General features: G+C 38.2%; 1 protein-coding gene across 3 annotated transcripts in view; it reads right to left on the reverse strand.

The window, feature by feature from the left end:
* CYFIP1 (cytoplasmic FMR1 interacting protein 1) overlaps positions 1-22,761 on the reverse strand; it is an 87,388-nt gene that overhangs the window by 33,469 nt on the left and 31,158 nt on the right. The window contains exons 12-23 of one of the 3 annotated variants that reach the window (XM_054190453.1): positions 22,342-22,464; positions 19,736-19,861; positions 19,281-19,447; positions 17,754-17,901; positions 16,183-16,330; positions 14,336-14,492; positions 13,498-13,594; positions 13,070-13,146; positions 12,870-12,978; positions 12,188-12,307; positions 10,846-11,045; positions 3,763-3,850 (exon numbers count right to left, since the gene is read on the reverse strand). In XM_054190453.1, coding sequence (XP_054046428.1) covers positions 3,763-3,850; positions 10,846-11,045; positions 12,188-12,307; positions 12,870-12,978; positions 13,070-13,146; positions 13,498-13,594; positions 14,336-14,492; positions 16,183-16,330; positions 17,754-17,901; positions 19,281-19,447; positions 19,736-19,861; positions 22,342-22,464 — 1,560 coding nt within the window. Of the gene's footprint in view, positions 1-3,762; positions 3,851-10,845; positions 11,046-12,187; positions 12,308-12,869; positions 12,979-13,069; positions 13,147-13,497; positions 13,595-14,335; positions 14,493-15,724; positions 15,879-16,182; positions 16,331-17,753; positions 17,902-19,280; positions 19,448-19,735; positions 19,862-22,341; positions 22,465-22,761 lie in introns of those variants that run through there. The other 2 variants (XM_054190443.1, XM_054190462.1) reach the window with 2 other exon arrangements.

Below are 22,761 nucleotides of genomic sequence, written 5' to 3' on the forward strand. Positions count from 1 at the left end.
GCATCTCTGTTTCTTTACGTGGGTTTTAAGGCAGTCCAATACATACATTTACAGGCATTTATATATTATACACACATGTATATACCATACTGAGAACAGGGAGCAGTTCAGTCTTAAAGCAGTTTTGAGGCAATTCACCTACTGCATTTTGTTATTTATACACAAACACATGTATACAAAAAGACACATCTATGTATCAGATTGGGAAGGCAAGGAGCTACCATGGAAGTGCTCCCAGGAATGGGATCTACCTCATCTAAAATAAAACCATCCCACCCAAGAAGTTTACTGTGCACTACTTAGATAAACATATCACCTCACGAGGAACGGACCATCTTGCACCCACTGCAAATGAGCAATGCATGAAGAATGTCACCTGAAGTTGTCGCCAGTTGTCACTGGTTGTGAAGCACTCATGTCATCACACATGTGAGCACAGTGCTGCGCAATTCTTTGTCTCTTGCTCAGAAAGTTTTATTACAGATTCATTGAGGTTTACCCCGGCAATTCAATGTCTTTGTAGCTCACTGTCCAGTTTTAAGCGTGCTCTAGTAAGAGGCAAGCATTCTAAGTGATTACTAAACCAATAACAAGATGCAATATAATGCAAACTGATGTTAATTTGTGCACCAGCAGGAGGTAAAAACCATTATATTCACATTGAGAAGTATTTTCCAAAGGGGTCTGTTTTCACAAAACAAATGAGTTAGCATCTACAAAATGCAGAAGACATACAAACATTAAAATCTTTGGAAAATGTTGTATAAGCCAGCAAGGAAGCTCTTAAATTCTGGTCTACACAACCTCTATAAAACCAAGTACTTCATTAAAGTGCAAAGTTAGTTTCAAATCCCCAGAAAAGACTCTTTCTTGTATGTGCATTAAGTATTTTATGCACCCATCCCATGTTGCCAAATTTCAATCTGCTAACATTCATTTCATTAATCCTACACACACTTCACCTGAGTAAAGAGATTTCAACAACCACGCTCAATGAGCTTTTAAAATACTCCAGCTCACTTAAAAGACTAATGAGCTTTCGCAGGTCAGCTCCTTCCCACCTAACAGCTCTGCTCCCATGTCAGCCAGGAGAAGTAACTGGTATCCGTGGGTTTCTGTTTTGCTAATTGGATGAAGATACCGCTTAGAAAACTTTAGATGCAACAGAGAATCTGGACACAACTGTCTATGCCAAGCAACAATGCACATTAATATAGACCAAATGCTTTGATCCATTTAGAAATATCTAAGAATATGTGAATGCTTTGAGATCAAAACAAAAAATTCCTTTAATTACTCTTAAGCAAGCACACTGCTTGGGCAAAGCTTCTGCACAGAAAGTGTTTAGCTGTTACAGTTCAATAGTTCAATACATGCATATAAGAGTGTACATATGCACGAGACACCACAATGCTCTTGTTTTGACCTAAATAAACAGCACAGATTGCTAAAAAAATACCAAAAACCAAAAAACAACAAAAAATAAGAAAACAAAAAAAAACCCCAAACAAAAAACAAATCCAAACACACACACACCCCAACCCCAACCTAACCAACGTAAAAAATACGTATCTACTCCATAGCCCACTATTATCCATCCAGGAGGCAATTCAACAATGTAACTGTTAAAGGAGCCAAAGAAGGATGTGCTCCGTGACAAGTCTGGCTACATAATACAGAGAATAATATCATGCAATTATATCACACACTAGAATGTGTAGGCTCTATCATGTAAGAATTACTATCTGTTAGATACAGTAGAAATGTCCTCCTAAAATTCCATTCAGATATCCTCAATTCCAAAATACATTAGATTCAAGAATAAAAACATACTCTTGTAAAAATTGAGTCAGGAATATCTGCTAATATAGGCATATCTAGTCATTAAACTTGTTCCAGAAATGAATCTAAGAACCCCCTCGATTGCTCCTGCTTATATAGAAAAATAAACATACTTCTGAAAATGTATAGCACTCAGAGTAAAGACTACTAAATTCATTTTAATAATGTAACCTGACTGATAAAAAAAGGGTTCCTCAGTTAATCCCCACTGTATCATCACTTAGATAAATTAAGTTAGCAATCTCTACTAAATTCAGTGGGGTTTTTGCTCTTTACACTGCATCTGGTGAATTCCTAAAATAGTAAGGAACACAATAACTCTAATGCAAGAAAATCCCACTTTCCTATAATTTACTGTTCCCTGTTGGAGAACAATTATATAAAACACTATTCACAGTACCAGACAATCAGCTGTTACATTCCACATTAAAGACATGTGAATCCTTTTCCATCCCCTTTACATTTTAAAAGCATGGAAGTTTTACAAATGCAGCAGATACATTAGCACTGAAATTTGTAACTTCTGAGCTATCTTTTCAGCTCTCAAAAACTAGCTTGCTGGGCAAATCACTTCACAGAGATCGCACTGTATAACTAGGGTATGACGTGCAGAAAATAACAGTAAGATAAGCACTAATTATGCTCATGTTTAAGTAGGAGCCAGATAATGAAAGTAGCTAGACATGAAAGTGACATTTACAGCGCACTTGTATAAATTATGAGGATAGCTAAGTACATAATTTTAAACCTTTTTTCTTTTAGTCAACGATCCTCTCATTTCATCCTTATATTTTTATTGATCTTTTCCATACTTCCATTTTGCCTAACGGATACTCAAGAAAACAATGGAAAATTAAGAGTGACATCTTGTTAAATATTCTCAAATGAATTTTACTGCTCTTGGAAGTAGATTAATATTTCTGACTGGATATTAAAAATGCAGATATATATAACGTGCTATGCCTTTAATTGTTGTTAAGACTCAGGTAATAATTCTGAAATGTAAGAAAATACATCTGCAGTGATGAGGGAGAATAAATCATCCCTCAAACATACAATACTGCACACATGAGCATAGCATTGGTCCTGTGAATACAGGCTAACTTTCCTCACTTGTATAGCTCCATGAAAGCCCACAACTATTCTCTTGTGCCACGTACTCTTTCAACTTGTCACCTACGTAAGCTCCTTTCCAGCCTCAGTACTGGGCATTTCCATAAGGCACAGAGTATGTGCCTGCATATCATGTACACTTCTATTGAAAACTTGCATATACCTTCTAGGCGCTCCTAATCCACAAAGGAAGAAAGATGATGCTAATACAGGAGATAAGATGGTCAGAAGGACAAGTTCATCACAGGAACTTTGAGGTCCTTGGGTTGAAGATACCAAAGAAATGCTACTTTTTTTTTTTTTTTAAATAAATAATTTGAGCGGTTTGGTATCTGATAGTTTGGGATGGTCAGAATCTATATTCCTTTTAAGTCAGATAACATCTGAAGCAGTTTTTTCCTCGCTGTTCCCTTTTCTCCTGCCATCACAGTCTTCATTCCTGTAACAAGTGAGCAGCTGCACTCAAGATGGGCTCTTGTTCTCACTTCACCAGATGACTAATTAATCTTTTCTTTGAGTCTGCTCTGCCACTATAAGCAACTATGCAATGCAAGGTGGTTGAGAGAAGGACTTATTTTTAGCTATGGCAGATAAGACTAACCATCAGAATAATCACTTGCTCTTTGGCTGAAAAATATGGTAAGCTTCACAGCAACGTCAGGAAAAAAACCCATCTGTTGAATTTAAAATAACCACAAAATGTATCTGAGTCCATTTTAATAACTTTCATATTCCGTGATTTCTATAATTAAAAAAGATACCTTTAAACATTAGCAAACCATAAATATAAAGGGAATTAGATCCAACCTTTGATCCATAGAGATACTGCGGCTGTGCATTAGGCTGCTTATCTCTCTGAAACTCCTGAGAAAATGGTAGCACGGTGCGAACAAATCTATAAAAACAAAATAAAGAATACATTAATTATACTCAGGTTAGTAGGTGTGCACCTAATACACCTTACCCTGTATAATACTGCTTTTGTCTACATATAAAATCAAAGCCAGACCAGTAGCCTTTCAGCCCAAGTTGAAACTGGGGAAGCACATAGCCTGCATTGCCCAAAAGCCAGGACACAAATCATAATGCAGTTCTCCATCACTTACTGGGACCCTGGTCTTCCAGGGGTGTGCAGGGTACCAAAATATTTGTCACCTCTCCTCTAGCCCAGCCCAGAAAAAAGAGAAGCAACTAACAAACTAGAAATAGCCTCTCACAGAGTAAGGAAGTTCCCCGTGTTCCAAAATAAAGTCCTTGAGAATGAACTACACCTTCAGAGAAGAACATGACATTTCTATTTAATGTTTTGAAGCTTTTTCCCCCCAAAAGAAACTCACAAATACTTTAGGTTAATACCTTTAAAAAAAAAATCAGGAGGAAGGGTATAATCCCTGTAGCAAAACTAATGTTTCAAAAGTGATCATACTGTAGCGTGAACATGTACCAATACAAATCATGTTTAGCTCTACCTTTTGTATACTGTTAGGAGGATGACAAGAGAACTACAAAGCTATGGAATACTGCAAAAGATAGGATCAAACAGCCCACTAACAAACGAGGGCACCGGCGCCTGAAGAACGGTGCTTGGGCCAAACTCTGCAGGCATGAGTCCTCTCGTGAACAAGCAGCACAGACCTACTCCCCTGATGTTGCTTGTTAACTGCGTAACGCACATTTTGTGGCACTACAGTTTCAGTGCAGAAAGAAGTCAGTCAACACCTACTACAATTCTGATTCTGCTTAACTTCATGAAGCCGAGCAAAATTATCCGTGCGTGTGTTTACAAGGTTGGATGGCTACTTTATTTTTTGACTTGATAAAAAGGATTTCTTGGTAAATGGTGCAAAGCTGTATATACACAGAGAAGATGAAAAACAGCTATTTAAGAAGTGTACATCAATTTTTATATCAGATCAGGCTGTTCTGAGCGATAGCTGAGTAAAATAAATGCATCTAGAAAAGGTTTCAGGGAAGGAAGTTTGCAGTACATTATAATATCATAAGATACAATTATATCTTGATTTGGTTTTGTTTAAAATATGTTTGAGTTTAATCAACACACAAAATAAATGATTTATTAATAATTTTTCCTGGAAAGAACATAGAAATCCTATTTTTAATACATCCATTTCCTAGCTGGAAACAAAAGCAGACACACTAATACAAAATTATTTCACCCAGACACGTATAAACTGCACCATTATTTCCACTGTGTTTTATTTCTGAGTAATCTAAATCATTCTTGTGAGAATCTCTAACTCCAGGACAAGGCTTTCTATATTTTTTTAACCTGCTCAAAAATAGGTATACCCACAGTTTCATCTACTTATTTATATGTATTTTAGCCCTGTCTGTCCAAAAGTACTTGTACTTGCTGAAATCCAGACAGTGCTTGCATTTAGAGCTTTTGAGGAAAAAAAAAGATCATTTATGTGTATTATTTTTGATACTATGTATATAATGTCTCCTTACATTTACATTTCCTCAGCTGACAAGTTTCCCCCCTTCTCTCTCACTTACATAGCAACTGAAAATTTCGTCTTGAGATTACTTGAACCTGTTCTCGCACAGATACTTAATTAATGAGTTTACCAGAGATGATGTAAACATTTGGTGCAATTCAGAGTAATCTGCGACATATGACAGTCCCAGAGATTACTCTATTCCATCTTCCTTCTCTCCAAATCCTATTCCTTTTTAAACAGACACCAATTTTCAAGCCCTAAGAAAAATCTCTAAAATGAAAGAGACCAAAAGAGATACTGTGTCATTTGAGATAAGACTGGGTTTCAGTGTGCAGATGTATTGGGCAAGAGCTGATTCGTTATCACTAAGTTAAAAGCCTCACAACGAAAAGAGTGTTTCAGAATATAAATGTGGGTGCATCCCATGACTTGGGAAGCTGTAACTATTATTCTTTCTCTTTTCAAAAAGGTATTACGAAGATATTTGAACTACAGTGTCATTAGTGTCTGGGAGCTAACCAGTCAGACTGCATTTGGATTGAGAAGAAATCACAGCCTCAGAAATCAAATACCAGAGAAATACTTCCAAGACACAGCCTCCTAAGTTTCATTAGCTCTGTACAAACACAACTAACTCTTGTGTGTTCCTCAGTGCTCCTCTACGTTCTTGGGGGTTTCTCCATCATTAATGTTTTAGAACAGTAGCAAAATAACTTTAAAGGTTTCTTAAAGACTTGAAGCAAGCACCCATTTTATACTTTCTTGAGGGATGTGGGCAAAAGATTCCGAGAGAGGAAGAAAGAGGTTAAGGAAGCAGGAGCAAGAGGTACAGTCACTTGGTATCTTCTGGCAGGGCTATGGCTACATACAACAGGCAAATCAGAGTGCATCATTCTAGAAGGTATGTGACTAATCCAAATATATAATTCAGATAAATATTAGAGATCAAAACCGAGGGCTATATAGAAACCTTTACAGTTCAGCATCATCTGCTATTCTTCAAACTTTTTCAATGTGTGCGTGTGTTTTCTTTTTGATATCCTGCTCGCTGGCTTCCTCCTGCTCCTCCTCTGAGAAACAGAAACCTCTCTTTGAATATCAATGCTAAATCTAGGCAAATTTTTACCTTCCCTCAGATACTGATGGATGCAGGTTTTTGGCATACTCCAAGATAATCAGTTATTTTCATTTTTAATCAGTGTTGATGATCTCACGGCAATTTACCCATTTTAATCAACGCAAGTTGTAAGCAAAGTAGATTAAGCAGATGAAAAGCCTGATGGCTTACCAAAGCTTTACAACAGTGATTGCTAAAGGACAACATGAGCCCCAAAGCAAGTATTTTAGGGATCAAATAATTTTATGTCTGTATTTCTGTGATATCTACCAGGAAGCTGTTCATAGTGAGCACTTTACAAACTAACCTAGATGATTATGTGATTTTAATCACCATAATCTATTTAAGAAAATAAGAAGAAATCTGAAAGAGATCACTTTAGTCAATGAGTCCGCTGCGTTGCTACTGCAGGCACCAGATGAGACAGACAATCTCATTCTTCCTGAGCTTCATCTCAGAACTGATAAAATTCTTCCTGCTCCTACAGAAAGCATCCCTCTCCACTTCCCTGCCTAATTGGTATGAACACTTTTAACTTCCAGCCTTCTCAAATCAGCTTGTCCTGTCTAACAGATCTAGAGCAGCCCCCACACCTCCTCTCTTAGTGAATGCTAGGATCTAATTCACCCTTCTTGAACATGAATGTCAAGATAGAGAGAACAGGAGGCTACAAATTGAAGTGTGAAGAAACAGTAGACAAAACAGAGCACGAAAGAGTAACAGATATCTGCCACTCCATTGCTATCACCTTTCCTTTTGGTAGAAAGACTTTTTTTTTTTTTTTTTTTTTTAAGGTGAGGAAAGATAAAGTGCTTGTTGTCAAATTTGATGGAGCACTTGACTACAGTCACCCCTACTTTGCATCAGACTATAAAACTGCACCATTTGGCTTTTTGTAGCAGAAATTAGGTAGTTTTCACTGCCAGGCTGCTTTTCAGATTTGTTCCAGCAATGTCTCTAAGGGCTGAAAATTTTTTCTGAAGAGTGACTATCACAGAGTATACGCAAGACAAGAAGACACAGCTGTTCTCTTGTGAAAACTAGTCTCAAAAGCAGTATGAGAGAGACAGAGAGCTCGCGAAAGGAAGGGGAAGGCAGGCAGGCAGGCAGAAAGAAAAATAAAAAGCTGGTCTTTTTGTTCATTCTGCGACAAATCTGTATCCTCAGAAGAAATATGCCATACTGCACTTGGAAGAGTGCTATACACATGAATTTTTAGCACAGAAAACAGATTTGGATACTGTGTTGAGAGGAAATGGTGCTACAAGTCTGACTACTGTCTCCGGAAGCTTGTATTATTTCTGTCAAGAAAGCACAGAAAATCCTCAGTTCAAATAAACGTCTAGGTTTTCTCACAACTTGCTCCTCTGTTAGCCCTGAAAACAAAACATGCTATCATGGAAGGAAAAGACCAGCTTAGAATTGGTAAAAAAAAAAAAAAAAAGGCAGAAAAAGGAACACTACAGAGAGTGAAAAAGGAACAAAGAATAAAAATCTGGAAGTTGTCCTGTCATTTGAACCCTCTGGATAGCCCTAGTCCTCCCAACTCCATAAAGATACGGAGGAATGAAAAAAGTACAGATGTGGGCATAAGCATGAAAGAGATTCCTGGTGCGGAAAGACCTTTGGCTTGGGAAAACACACAATTGAGGGCTCTTAAAAAACTCCCAAGCTGCACAGAAAAGGCAACAAGTGGGAAACGGCTGCTCGTGGTCCCTTTCAGTTGGAGAACTGGCAGTCAACAGCTTGAGACCAAACTAAAAAAGATACTTTTTTGTGCAGCACACAGCTTCACTGCAGGCTCCTCACTACAGCACATCATGAATGCCAAAAACATCACATAGCTTTAAAAAAGGTATGGACAAAGCAATGAGGGAAAAAAACCCTAACTGTAAAGGGCTAGAAATGCACTAACATCCCACCATTTTTTTTTACTAAACGCCTGATCTTTGCTAGAGGCTGGCCTGTTTCCTAGGAGAAAAATCCTCCCTTGTTTTCAGACTCGGCCTCTGCATGGCTGCTGCCAGCACCAGGACACTGGGCTTTGACCTCACCTGCAGTTCATATTCTCATGCCATTTTCCAAAAGTTTGTTCTCTTTCTTTCCTGACTGACAACAGGTGGGTTAAAAACACCTTTAGATTTCACTGCTAATGCCCATCTGCAGACGTCCCTTCGCTCATCTCCCCATTTCTTCTCCACAACTGTTGCGTAGTCTGGACATGTCTGCGCAGCTGGCCAGCACTAACGAGACTAAATTTCAGAAAACTGGCAACTGCAATTATTAAATTGCTAAAGCTTTTAATAGCAGACTCACTGTTTAATCTCAATACATTGTAGGATATAAAAAATTCCTAAGTCTCAAATAATTAAACATGCAGCATGTTTCAATACTTCTGTGTGAATAGCCTTGCCTTTGAATCAAACCTACAGGGTTTCTAAGCACTCTTTTACAAATGTTTGAAATCATCACGTTCATGCATTCTTGGGAAAAGAGCTTCAAAAGGTACTGGATACAAGTTAATCTGCCAATACGCTAACTTTAAAAGAAGGACACTTACACCTAGGCTGTGGTCAAATTAATGAGAAGCAAGCCACAGGTATTAACACATTTCCCGGGAGCTCTACCTCCAACCCCTCACCAACCGAGCAACTTCTCTGCTTTTCATCATACTTATTTCTCTTCCAGCCTTTCATTGTTACTTTTCTTCCCTTGTTTACACATAGCTTTCATGCAAGACATTACCTATTGAGAGTCACAAATTAAACTAGCAGCTCTCACAGAGCTCCTCACTGCGTGTTCCTGTATTTGCACACAATAACCTGTACAGTTGAATGCAGAGAGCTCATCAATTTAAAGTTCATGCTAACAGCAGGGCAGCAATAGATATAATGACTGTATTTAAGAACTAGGAAAGGGCTAGAAACTCCCTGTTCCCTTTTCTAGCAAAAATATCAAAGGGCAGCACATAGCATGTGCACCACACACATTCATTCTCTCCACACTGCTGGTTTTGACTGAAACCAAAGCAATTCTGTGATTAATTGGACACGTGGTACACACACTGCCTAAGATCTGGCTCCCTTTATCATTTCTTAAATAAATTATCCTGAATTAATTACCCAATATGCTTGGGTATCAGCCTAACTCGATTTGTGCATACAGTTTTTAAATAGACAAGCAACAGTCCTACAGGATCCTGCAAAGTTTCCTTCAGTGCTCCATGCTCGCTTCCCAAGCATTGTGGTCTGCAGTAGGGCACTCCTTACAGCTAAGATGAACAGAGACTGGACTGTTATAGGAGCTGTTGAGTGTCTTTCATTAAAGCTGACAGGTGAAGGATAAGCATTTCATCAAGATTTTCTTTTAATATTATGCTTCTATGATTCTTAATACATCACGCTGAATATTCCAGCATTGATCTCCAGATACATCAACTGCTCAGTAGCTTCCTCGGAAATCCATTCAACTCTCCTATGTAGACAGATTCATGTAACAGAAGTTTCTTGCCTAAAACTTAACCCAAAAAACACACTTCCCCACCACCACCCCCCCCGGACAGAATGTTGGATCTAAAATGCAACATAACCATCACGGAAGATGTCAGACAGGAAAAACTCTCCAAGGAGACAGTGAAAGATGAGAACAGGCTTCCTCCTCTTCCTACACCTCAATTATTCAATATCACTTTACTGTCACTTCACAGTGCTTTAACCAAAACCTGAGCAAAGGCTAAAAGCAACATCAATCTTAAAAACAACACACAAACAGGAAGCCCAGAAATGCAAAGTCTCAAGGATTGCGCCTTCCACTCATTCAAACTTTAGATCCTACCTTTCTGTTTCTATTACTCACTGTCCTTAAAGTCTGCAACTATAGTTGCAGTGAACACTGAACTCTTCCCTTTTCCAGTAAACAATCCTTTTTGTCACATTAACACAGAATCAGGAATATAATTTTATTTCCACCGCCTCATAGTTGAGGATCCTGTTTACCAAAATATTTTCCTGACACACACTTTACAGCATTTTTGCGCACACTTTATTTTTCAGTATATCATAGCTAAGTCATTAAAATGTCAGAATTTGGATGCTGCAGTTACATTTGACTACTTCTGTGGACAAATAACAGGCTTTCATACATTTGACAGTACTTAGTAAAATGACTCATGCTCCTTCGTTTCAAGTAAAGCACTAGAAATGAAAAACACACTAAATGAATGGAGATGGACTTGTCGGCATTTGCTAGGAAAAAAGTTGCAGGAGGGTGATAGAAGAACTGCTGCAAACAAAAGGCCGCCATGCTAACCTGTTAGTGGATCCATTGTAGCAGTAGTTTGGAAGGAAATCGTAATTGAGTTCCCAAAAGACATGAAGAGTGATTCTTCCATAAGGGGCTGACACATTGTGATTGGCTTCTCTGAACATGGCATCAAAGCTGTCCAAGGTCATATATCTACTCAGAAGCTTGTGAGTCATTTTGTTTATCTCTATCAAGCCATCCAGCTCCTACAAAAAACAAGAGGAGAGAAAGTGAGCAGTGCATTTAATAAAGTGGAGAAACTCAACAAAGTACATCAATAACCTTGATAAATAGAAGACTAGAAAGAAGTCAAAATGAACAACTGACTCTCCCCCAGTCTCTTACTTTAACGATAAGAGCTGGAAAGAATCAGTGCTCTTGGGATTGTTTTGTAACCATCTCCAACCAAAACCTCCTGAGACTTTAAGGGTATTCATTAAAATTGTTCCACACTGCAGATGGGTCTCAAACACAGATCTATGCCAAATCTTCTTCCACTGAGAAAAAGTTAAAAATCCAACATTTAAATGGGTTCAGGCATAGGTCAAGAAGCATCTTCTGCATTTCCTACTTTACAAGCTGTCACAAAGTGATTTCTGCTCAGTAGGACAACTGGTGAACTAACTTATGTAGTTGTACTAGTAGGGATAACATCATATTTACCATAAATTCTTCTCATGGTTTACTCCAGGGAAGAATGCACTAGGATACAATGAAAGACCAGACCAGACTTTTACAAATGTTGTGAAGGTATCCAGGAAGTCACTAGCTGCAGACTACACAACCATGCCTTTCATAATGTTTCTCCTCTTGACAAGAAGGTGACTAAAAGAATGCCTTTTGCAAGACTAAGCTGCTTCTCTGCTAAGAGGTTTTGTCAATCTAGATTTTGTAAACCAAACAAACGTCTACCATAACATTGTACGATTTCACACCTACAGAAAAATTAAAACAAAACACAAGAGGGAAAAGTGTTGTTATTTTTCTAATAACACTGCTTAAATTATTTCCCATTCATATATATTTAACTAAGGTGTAGGATAAAACAAGTCTGCCTCTTAGTCATTCAGCCTCTTCTTTCAGGAGTGACTGTACAACTATTTGCTGAGAGAATACTTAGAGGACTTCTAGCAAAACTGGAGAAAACTTTTTTTGCTTCTGCCATTAAAAATAAGTACAGATTTAAAGTGGAGGAAAAAAAAAGGCTATATGCCTATCATTCTCAATGCAAATAAAAGAAATAAAAATTAAATTAAATTAAAATAAATTAAAACAAACCAAACCAAAATAGCGCCTAGACCCCAACTGCAGTGTTAGCGCTCTGGCAGAACTGCAACACAACACTCACCACAATGGAAGTCAAATCCTCACTTTCAAATCGACCAATTGCCAGTTCCATTGACCTGTACATGGCTGCTGAAATTCGCTGAGTGATCAATCGGTTCAGGTCTATTGACCTACCAAGAAGCTAAAGAAAAAAATGCTATGAAGTTTCAAACTGGAAGTCAAATTAGAAGACAAGCTGTACAAGGATATGAGACTCCACGGATTAACAGCCATGGTGAACTTGGATTCCAAACACACAGAAACAAAGTAGATGGACAAAAATTATAAATTCACGAACAAATGAGGTACTACAATTTACATCCCAATTCTCACAAAAAGAAGTAAAATCATACGTTGCATTTACATCTAAGTATTTATATAGCATTTTATGCTACCATGACATTGTGCTGACAACATATTGAGAACTGGTGAAAGACACTACTAGGAAGGCAACGCTACCAAACGTGACATTTTTATTTGGCTTGTGTTTGCGTAACTGCAACAGACATTTGCACTAAAACAGGATCTTTTAAGTTTTTTTTTAATTTATCCTTCATATGACAAAAAAGCTGATCCCAAATGTCAGTTATGCCACATAGATGACAGAACATATAGCACAGAAAGAGTTTTATATACCTACATAAATCAAAACCATTGGAAAATTGCCAAGCAACTCGAATACAACAGAGTATGAGTTAACTCACTTGGACATGTCTCTGTTTCAGCAGTGTCTCGTAGCGGTTGGACTGTAGCAACTGAATGGTTGCTCCCTGATTCTTGCATTCTGAACGTAATCGTTTATCCAGAAGCAGGCTATTAAGAAAGGAAGAAAACACTTAAAGTACATTAGACAGGAAAGCAGAGCAGAAATGCATGAATAAAAGTTCTCTACTGGAATACGTACCTGCCAGCCATTGCCTTGTAGTACGCAAATATTTGGTCTGCCAGCTTGTAGACAAATTGGTCAAAACATAGGTTTACCTTTGGGGGGGAGAAAAAAAGTGCATTTAGAGATACTTGAAATTAAGAGGGGAGCTTATCCAAGACCTCCCATTGTTTATCAAATGTAATTAAGATAGTTAATGCATCCAAATTTCCCAGTACAAGAAAAGATGATGTTCCGTTTTCAGCATTCATGTGAAGCATTTTGCACAGGTCTACAGGTTTCCTCACAATGTATCACCCCACCAGTTACCCATCTTCCGGTCTTTCTTCTCAGTTTGTTTTTTTATCTCCAACTGTTCTGAATCTCTTATAATAGGTCTTGGCCTTTAGCATCATTTTCACATTCAGGTACAGACTATGTTTCTCCAGTAGCTAAGGTTACTTTACCTCTGCCTCAATCTCATCATAGAGGAACTGCTTCTTAAATTTAGTAAGTGCATAATGAGCACTGTCATTATAAAGGTCCAAAGAATACAGAACATACCTGAATGAAAAAGAATAAAGAAAAGTTACATGTCTATAGAAATTATGATTCTTTAGAATGGTGCAGTCAAGATGATGTAAGCCAGTCAATATTGTAAATCATGCTTATTTGAGTTTATATAAAAAGTATCACAATTTCTCCTTTAAGAAAGTCTTTTGTTAGTTCAAAAAATTGTAGAGATAAGTATACAGCCTGAAACTTGTTTTCTAGATGTAGCTTTCAATCAAAATGGAACTATGCTTTTATCACTATGCATTATATTTGACATCTTGACGTGAAGAAAAACTTCTTTGAGGGTGGCAGAGCACTGGAACAGGCTGCCCAGAGAGGTGGTGGAGTCTCCTTCTCTGAAGACATTCAAAACCTGCCTGGATGCGTTCCTGTCCAACCTGCTCCAGGTGAATCTGATTTGGCAGGGGGGTTGGACTAGATGATCTCTGAAGGTCCCTTGAACCCCTCCAATTCTGTGATCTTTGAGGACTAAGTAAGGAGAACTCACTCAGGGAATAACATATTCGACTGGTGCAATGATACTTATATGAAAGGTTTCGTATTTCAATTATTCACTTCAAAAAGAAAACTTTGAGAATCTGGAAACTGGAAAATGTAAGAGGAGAATTTTATAAAGGTTTAAAATACCTTCTCAGTGACTGCCTATTAAAACCAATTAAAAAAGTCACATCGTAATAAGGAATGGCAATCATTAAGAATAATCATTGAGTGGAAGAGCATATGTCTTACTCCATCATTGATGCTTCTTTGGTCTCCAAAATATGGTCTGTCAGAATCCAAGGCATGGACATCTCAATGGGAAATTGGATTCTTCTGCCCATGGTTAGCTCTAAGAAGAATTCCCTGAACCACAGCTGGGACAGATCACAGCATTGCTGCAGGGTCTCTTTTAGAATAAATAGGTGAGAATTACACTTCTTATAGAAATACATCAGCAACAATACAACTGTGATTCTGATGATGCGATGTGAAACAAAAAAAGCAGGCGTGAGTCACTAGAGCTATACATAGACCAAATATGTAAACCAAATTCAAAACATAAAGCCCATGACATTTTCAAAGAGTTTTAAACTCCACGTTGGCCCCCATAGTGGTGCCTTATTACAGAACAAAATGTGGAAGTGGGCCAGACTACCAGTTAAACAGAAAAACCATGTACACCAGTAAAGGGGGATTTCTCGTTTAATTTCTCAGCTGGGAGCTGAGAAAGTCGTACACTGAACTTGGGAAGCAGCAGGCAAAGAAGACAAAATTGTATCAGATCCACCAGTACCATCTCTCTGGAGGACTGAATCGTTCCACATCTTCCTGTTGATTAGATGGGCAGGAAATGGCAGACAGACACACAAAGGAAGGATTAAAACAAAAAGTTTCTAAGGCTGCTGTCAAGGGCACGGAGGTGTGCTTCCCACCTCTCCAGAAAACACTCAGCACAAGCCTTCTTTTGCAGAAGACTTGAAAACTGAAACTTTTTTGGAGTTAACTTTTTACAATAAGATTCTCTGAAGACCTTTTGAAGCGCTGTTCCCCAGTAGCATTATGACTGACATTAACAGGCTCCCCCTTCTCTGAGGGTAAAGAAGTCTGGCAGCAAAACAAAAATGAAAGACAACACAGCATGGTGATGACAAAGACTAGATACATTCAATGTCAGTAGGTGAATTCTTTAGGACAGCATGTTTCCGATTACAATTAACTGAATAGTAAGAGTAGTGAAATGACATCAAATTTACCACAACAGAGAATTTGTTGCCTCTGCACTTAAAACAAAAACAAAAAATCCCCCAAAACCCAAAACACAAAAACTACTTCCTTTTTAAAATTTCAATGTGTATAGGCTTATCTGTCCCTTGTTTATATAAATATGTACATTAAAAAAAAATAGAAAAGGGAGGTAACGATATGAAATTTGACGCGTTATAAACAAATGTATAACAAGTCAAAATAAAAATCCCACCACAATATTGAATATCATGTCTCAGAAAAAGTTTGGACAGACCAAGGCTTTTGATAAATAAACCAAAGGTAAGTTGACTTAGGCAATCGGAAACATTTTCCAGGTCGTGTTAGAGGTGTTAGGACATGCTAAGCTGGACACTGATCATCTACGTATCTTACCACTGAAATTTATCAAATGAGTGTAGAAGAAAGACTCGCGATGGAATTTTTCTATGTCCAATATGGTGGGCCCCTCAAGGCTACTTCTCAAGGTTTTCTTGGAACCACTTTTGTCAGCAATGAGGGACTCTAACATAGTTCTCACCATGTAAAGCTGTATCATTAAAGGAAACAATTGTGGTGGAAAGGGGGGGGAAAAAAGGAAAATACACATGGTACATTAGTTGAGCAACACTGAGAATTACTATCAGTAAGCGACTGCTCCACTTCAAATTGAAAACTGGCACTGTGTGGGTAAAAGCCTTTCAGGCGAGAGGAACAGATGCAACGCTAGCCTACACACCAGCACAAACACCTACCCATGCCAAGGGGACCTCCACTGACACTTAGCAGCAGACCATTTGCAGTGGAACAGTTCACATCACCACAAAAAGTAAAAGTAATAAGTAATGTCTTACCACCAAAGTTTAAAAGAGGCGGATAGATGTAGGACTGCCTCAGAAACTTGTGTGTCACATGCAATAGCTTTTCCAATCCCAGAGACTTGAGCTGCTTCAACAGCTCAGCAGAGTTTAAGGACTCTGTCATAGTGCGAACCATGTAGAGCTAAAAACCAACAGACAGGGGCAGGCAGGGGAGAGAGAATCCGTTAATAAAAACACATGGGTGAATAAGGAAGGGGAAAGAGAAGCAGAGAAAACGTGTTAGTTTGTTAAAGATGAAAAGCAGCACAGTAAGCATGCAGAGGAAGACATACAGAAGGGTTTCTTTGTTCAGAATAATCACTGCAATCCAGCGCTCCCTCAAGCGAAGGGAAAAGTTCCCGTTCATTTTAGAGGATGCTCAGAGAGCCATTAGCTTCTCAAATGATTTTGCGAAGATTTCCAAGTATTACCAATTCATTCATTCATTACCAGCCATTTTACAACTGCATGAAACTGAAAAAAACCTATCTAAAATCCATATATTTGACATCCCTTCCTCCTGTCAGCCAAGACAAACAAGTGTGCCAGCCCAAGAGCAGAAAAAGCAGACAGAACCATGTACTCCCAAACAGCCTGTTGCAGCCAGTGAAACAAAGCCCTTAAATGTACCAAGCACAGGAGAAGCACTGGTGGTGATATTTAATTTTTCCCCCCAAAAAATTAGAAAGCAAACCATTTTTTTCCAATTCCCAGAACAAAGTCTTCATTAAACCCATCATACCATAATTTAAGCAACTTTTTATTACCCAAGATTATTATCCATACATGCTCTCTTCCCCACAGATTTTAGGTATTAAGAAATTGTCTTTACAAACCACAGTTGCCTTCAATTTTTCACCCAAAGTGCTCAGTACCTCATTTTCTCAGGTGAGCTATGAGTACCAGACCATACACTCTCCAAACAAATCCACAAAGAAAATAAAAAAGATAATTATATGGAGGTAACAAGAACGAGCCTCTAGGTATGGGATTTCAATGACTACCACAGAAAACACACTTGAAATACCTTGTTTTAGCAGCAGCAGCAGATTAAATAGATTTTAGGGGGCAGTTTTATCATTCGTTACTGAACAGTAAGAGGGATCTTGTTAGAAGTCAAATACTCTCCCATATTTTACTTTACAGGCAATCATTTGTTTTAAACACATTTTAAAACTACATAGACATCTATTGAGTAATGGGATTTAACAACAACAAAAAATCCATCAGCCATACCAGAGATGGGAGTCAGTCAATAAATAATTCAAATAGTTCAAAAATATTATTTAAAAAACATTATGAGCTCAATGAGAAAATATTTCTTCCCAGGAAGTCAAATTAAAGAGACTGAACAGTGGAAAAATTATGCGTCAGTAGAAAATGACTGCAACAGAGGATTTTGGTTAAGTATATATAATTTTATAAATATAAATCTAATCAGAGTAGACTTTTAGCTTTAAAAAAGAACAACCCAAAACTGTGATTTTTAAATAGCTCAGGCCAGAGAGAAAACATTTCATGCAATAATTGCTGACAGATACCACAACCACCAGACAGGAAAATACCTGAGTGCTGGAGGGTCCCACTGCACGCCTTGGGACTTTGATGTCAAAACCACTTTTGGGGTCCTTCTCTCCCCTTAGAGCTGGGTCATTGAACGGTTCATGACCCGCTTCCCAGTCACACACTGTCTTTCTGATGGCCTGCAAAACACTGAACACAATTCACACTACTTTAGACCAGTATCCAAGTGCACTGATGAGAACATTTTACTTTTTTTTTTAAGCACTCTTCCAAAAGCACAGAAACTTTGCAAGAGCATTCAGGAGCTCGGAGTAACTCAGAGCAACCACAAATGATTTCGCCAACAACTTCAAGAACGCCACATCCACCAAACAATCGCTCCACGCTATTTATCAAAAAGGATGGTCCAGAGCTCTTCTCCTCTGTCAGAAGAAAACTGACCTCTGAAACTGGTTCACCAGAGACAAAAGTCACCTGTCAAGAATTCACCTCTGGGATCTCTACCAAGTGCATCAAGCCAGTTTGTTCTCCTAAACCACAAAAAGCAGATTATTCCATCAAACCAAAGCAGATTATTAACCAAACTAAAGTGAGAGACAATTCTGGCTTGAAATGAAAAGAAGCAGCAGAATTCCTGTTTCCAGCAGAACTCCAGAATTCAGCTGGAATTTGTACAAACAGCTTCATACTTCTAAATCCAAATACTGAACTGGGCTTCACATACTTGTCAGAAACACAGTCAGCCATATCCTGTGGCATGCTGAATGATCAAGCAAATGTCTCCTCCCAGATCTGAGCAGGTAAGAAAGTGTTACTTCCCTATTTCATGAAAGCCCCTGGCACAAAAAGACTCTCCCCGCAAACTTGATGATTTTGGAATAATTTGTTTGGAGTAATTTTTAGCTTCTGACTGGATTTTTGTGGCAGTCGGAGCATTTAGCAATAGCTTAATTAGCCGAAGACTTTCACCTCTAAGAATTTTGCAATGAAATGTGGGAACGAACAAATAGTAAACAAGTCAAGATTACAAGCAAACAATTAGGGACAAAAAGATAAGGTCAGGAAATGCCACCAATCAGTGTGGGCAGATGGAGCACTTGAAAGAGAAGTGTAAGGCTAATAAGCCAAAAGCAGCAGAAGCTGAGAAAGAAGGCAGGATGCTAAGAGCACAGAGATAAGACTATAGGGTGTGAAACACTGGAATCATAAAGAAGGTGGGCAGTAACACCTTTCTTCAAAATAAAAATACTAGTCTTGCTTCCAGTGTTACAGAACTTAGCTTTCCTTAAAATAAAAATAAACAAGGAACACAAGGCTTCCTGCAGTACTCCTAAAGGGCTAAAGACAGCCTGGACTCTCACTGTACCCATGCTGGCAGCCATTCATTTTTGACTTCATATTTCTTCAGCTTCCAATAGATATTCAGCTATGCTAACTTTGAGTACCAGACAGACTAGTAAGGGATTACAGACTTGAAGAGGCAAAATTTAACAGCTGTGCAGTTCTGCAACAAACATAGTAAGATTTGCGAGAAAGAATATAGGAGAAGATGACAAGAAGAATTCTACCTCTGAATGACATTTTTCTTCTTTTTAATGGCTTGTCTTAACGGCTCTCTAAGCGTGACCTGGGCAAAGTCCTGAAGAGCTGCATAAATGGTATGGCGAATGGCATGATTGAAAACACTTTCCATCCTTCCCATCAGCACCTGAAGACCTTTGATCATGGCAATCACCTGCAAAAAAAAAAATTGTGTATTTTTCTTATTTTGTTTGCATAATTGTTTTAAAACCCCCTTTTTAAATACAGAAAATGAGAAAAGGGGAATTAACAAGTTCCAAAAGATAAAGGATAGTTTTTCTGTACTCCTCCTACATATTGAATGGAGGAAAAAATGCTCTTTCAGAGTCAACAGAGGGCATGCTGTCTTTTTGCACTGGGTATAGAAAACGCTTGTAGAGAATGTTCTCCTTTGTATAGAATTAATCTTTGGAAAATCCCCATAAAAAAAGGTTTATCTTACCTCAACCAAAGCAAACTTCTCCTCACTAGTATAGTTGTATCTTGTTGCTCTTTCATACTCTTCCGCATTGTCAGGACAATCTTTATTAGAATATTTGTCAGTTGGGTGTACCAGCTTCCACGAATACTGCAGTTCACACAGCAGAATAGGGAGAAAAAAGATGGGGGTAAAATAAAAGGACTGAGAAACACAAAACCCAGCTGGACACAAATAACATAATTTAAGAAATACTTCAGTGTTTTCAAGAATATCTGAAAAATAATATTTTGTACTATTCTCAAAACCTGCATAAATTCTGAAACTATTATCTAGTGGAAACGCCAAACAATAATTTGCCTAACAAATTTTCTTTAAAGCCAGCAATCCTGTACTAACTTAAAAAATGCAATACACACTCAGCAGGTAATGCACTCCAGAGTATTTTTTACTGAGCAAATGCTAGCATAGGCAAAAGTTTCTTCTCCACTTCAAGCACAAGAAACACAGAGACACCTCAAAAGCATAACAAAAAAATCCATCACACCCACACACAAAAAAAGGAGCTTCCAACTTGGCCAAATATTCACATATAGAATTCAAAAGACAACTGGAAAACTACATGGTTTGGGTTTTTTTTTTAATGTTTACTAGGCTTAAAGACACGGAAAGAGATGCATTACCTGTGACAGTATCATCTGCACAGCATGCATTTCTCTTAAATACTGCCTTTTCAGTCACTGCAAACACAGCTCAAAATGTTCCTGAGCAGTGTCAGGCTGATCTAATATCCATCAGGGTACATCCACTGAAAAATCCTAGTCACGTTCAAATACAATTTTCTCACAGTTTGAGTTCAGCAAATAGCAAGGTCTGACTGATATTATCTTTGCTTAAATGTTAGATTACAGAGCAATATAAATTTGCTGGAAAATGGATAATATAATATATAAATATATAAATAATGGATTAGTATTTGCACCAATTTGCCTACAGCAAAGAAGAGCACCACACCCTGCAACCCAAGTGCTACACAGAGGACGCTGGGGAAATTATTAAACAAAGATTATGTATTTTGGGGGCATCAACTTCACAGGGTTAAGTTGGACATCAAATGTATCCTGAAACTTTTTATCTGAACATGATGCATGTAACAAGGTTCATGGATTCTGAGTGAATGCAGAAGACAGGTAAATATGTAGGATACTCCAGATCAGAATAAATCCTCAGTAGGAGGACAGGGAGAAGGTGAGCACGAACTTATGTGAGAAGTATTTAAGAGAATCCATATAAATCAGAAAGACAAAGAAAAGCAGTGATAACAGGCAAAAAAACCTGCTGTGGTCCTCAGAGAAAGTATGTGCTGAAACTGGAAGGATTAAAACAGAGCTGAGAGAGTTTCTACATCATTTCTACAGAGAAATAATAAAATAGAAAGATTGTCACTGTGAAGAGAAGCCTGAATGCAGCAATTTGCAGTGACAGAAATAAAGGGAGCAAGTCTGCAAGTGGCAGAGGCCAGAAATAGATGACAGCAACCTCTCTTAAGAAGGAGAAAAGGAGAATAAGATTTTCACCATAAAACACACTGTTGATTTAAATAGGAATAGAATAATACAGGAAAAAGCATGACTCATCTATTGGCTTTTAGAAGAGGCACTTAAAAATACAGAAGAGAAAGAAAACCGGGTCTCTATCTATGCCCACTGTGACCGCACTGGATTCACGCAGTACAAATGGCTTGATGCTCCCTCAGACATCAGAGGCAGACGAGGAGCACGTCTGGCTTCTCTCATACAATACGTCACCTGTTTCAACCCTTCCTAGAACACACTTTGGTGCAGGTAAGATGCAGCTTTTATCTAAGTGTCTGCAGCATAAAAAGGACTCCTGCATCCTCCTCTTCAGTTTCTGCCTGAAGCAGTTTCTTATTGAAAAAATAAAAACAGTCACTTTTCTGACTGGCATCTGTTTTAAAAATAAATTACTAAAATACAGAGAAACAACTCTGCAGGTTCTTTATTTCCCCTCCCTTATCTCCTCTCAAGTTTTCCTTTCCCCACATTTACTTTCCTTTTGACTAAAAGCCTAATCTAAAGCCAAAGGGAGCCTTTCCATTCACTTTTGTGCCTTTGTTTAAGACCTTACATGCTTCATTTTACTAAGTGATGATGTCTAAACGTAGCCAGGTGAAGCTGTTTTATTGCCTCCTGTGTGACTGAATGTTGGTATGGATATTTCTAACAGAACATAATTTTAAACAACATTTAGAGGAAAATAATGAAGTCAGTCTATGAAACGTAAGTATCAAGAGCAAAATAAAAGCACCTGGTCAAGGCTTACAGGTGATCACCTATCCTTTAAATATAACAAGTTGAATGTACTGTATGAGATCATACATGCTACCGGAGCTTCAAAGCAGCGACATTACTCATAGCTTCTTAGAACTTCATGTGCCTTCCTCTGAGAATGTGGTTTGCAGCAGGAGGAGAAAATGAGTGAAAGAAGAAGGAAGAGGGGAATTAAGGAAACAAAACACAACACACGTTTTTCATGCCACTGAAGCAAAGCCTGTCCAACCTCACCAAACTGCCTCCTTTTCATCTGGTTTTATTCCCCAGATAACATACCACTTCCATGACGTGTGCACTCCACTGGGAGAGAAGCTGCAGGCCTTGGAGAGAGAGATCAAAGAGCTTCCGATACTCTGCATCTGTTTTTTGAGCTTCCTGTCGACCAGACCCAGTCACCACCTAGAACATTGTTAAACAACAACAAAAAAAACCAAACCCACATCAGAACATGCTGTATCCAGCATCCATAGACAAATTTCTACATAGATTTCTTTTAAGCATTAAAACAGCATCAGGTACCAACACCTGCATTAATATCAGCTTTTTCTTCCAGAGACTTACATAGTTAAAACTTTACAGACTTTGGTCAAGTGATGGAAACCACTGGTACCCCTAATCACCAAAATATTTGACTTCAGCAAGGCGTTCGACATGGTCTCCCACAGCATCCTCATAGGGAAGCTTAGGAAGAGTGGG

The sequence above is a fragment of the Rissa tridactyla genome, chromosome 1 (assembly GCF_028500815.1).
Source record: "Rissa tridactyla isolate bRisTri1 chromosome 1, bRisTri1.patW.cur.20221130, whole genome shotgun sequence".
Classification (NCBI taxonomy): Eukaryota; Metazoa; Chordata; class Aves; order Charadriiformes; family Laridae; genus Rissa; species Rissa tridactyla.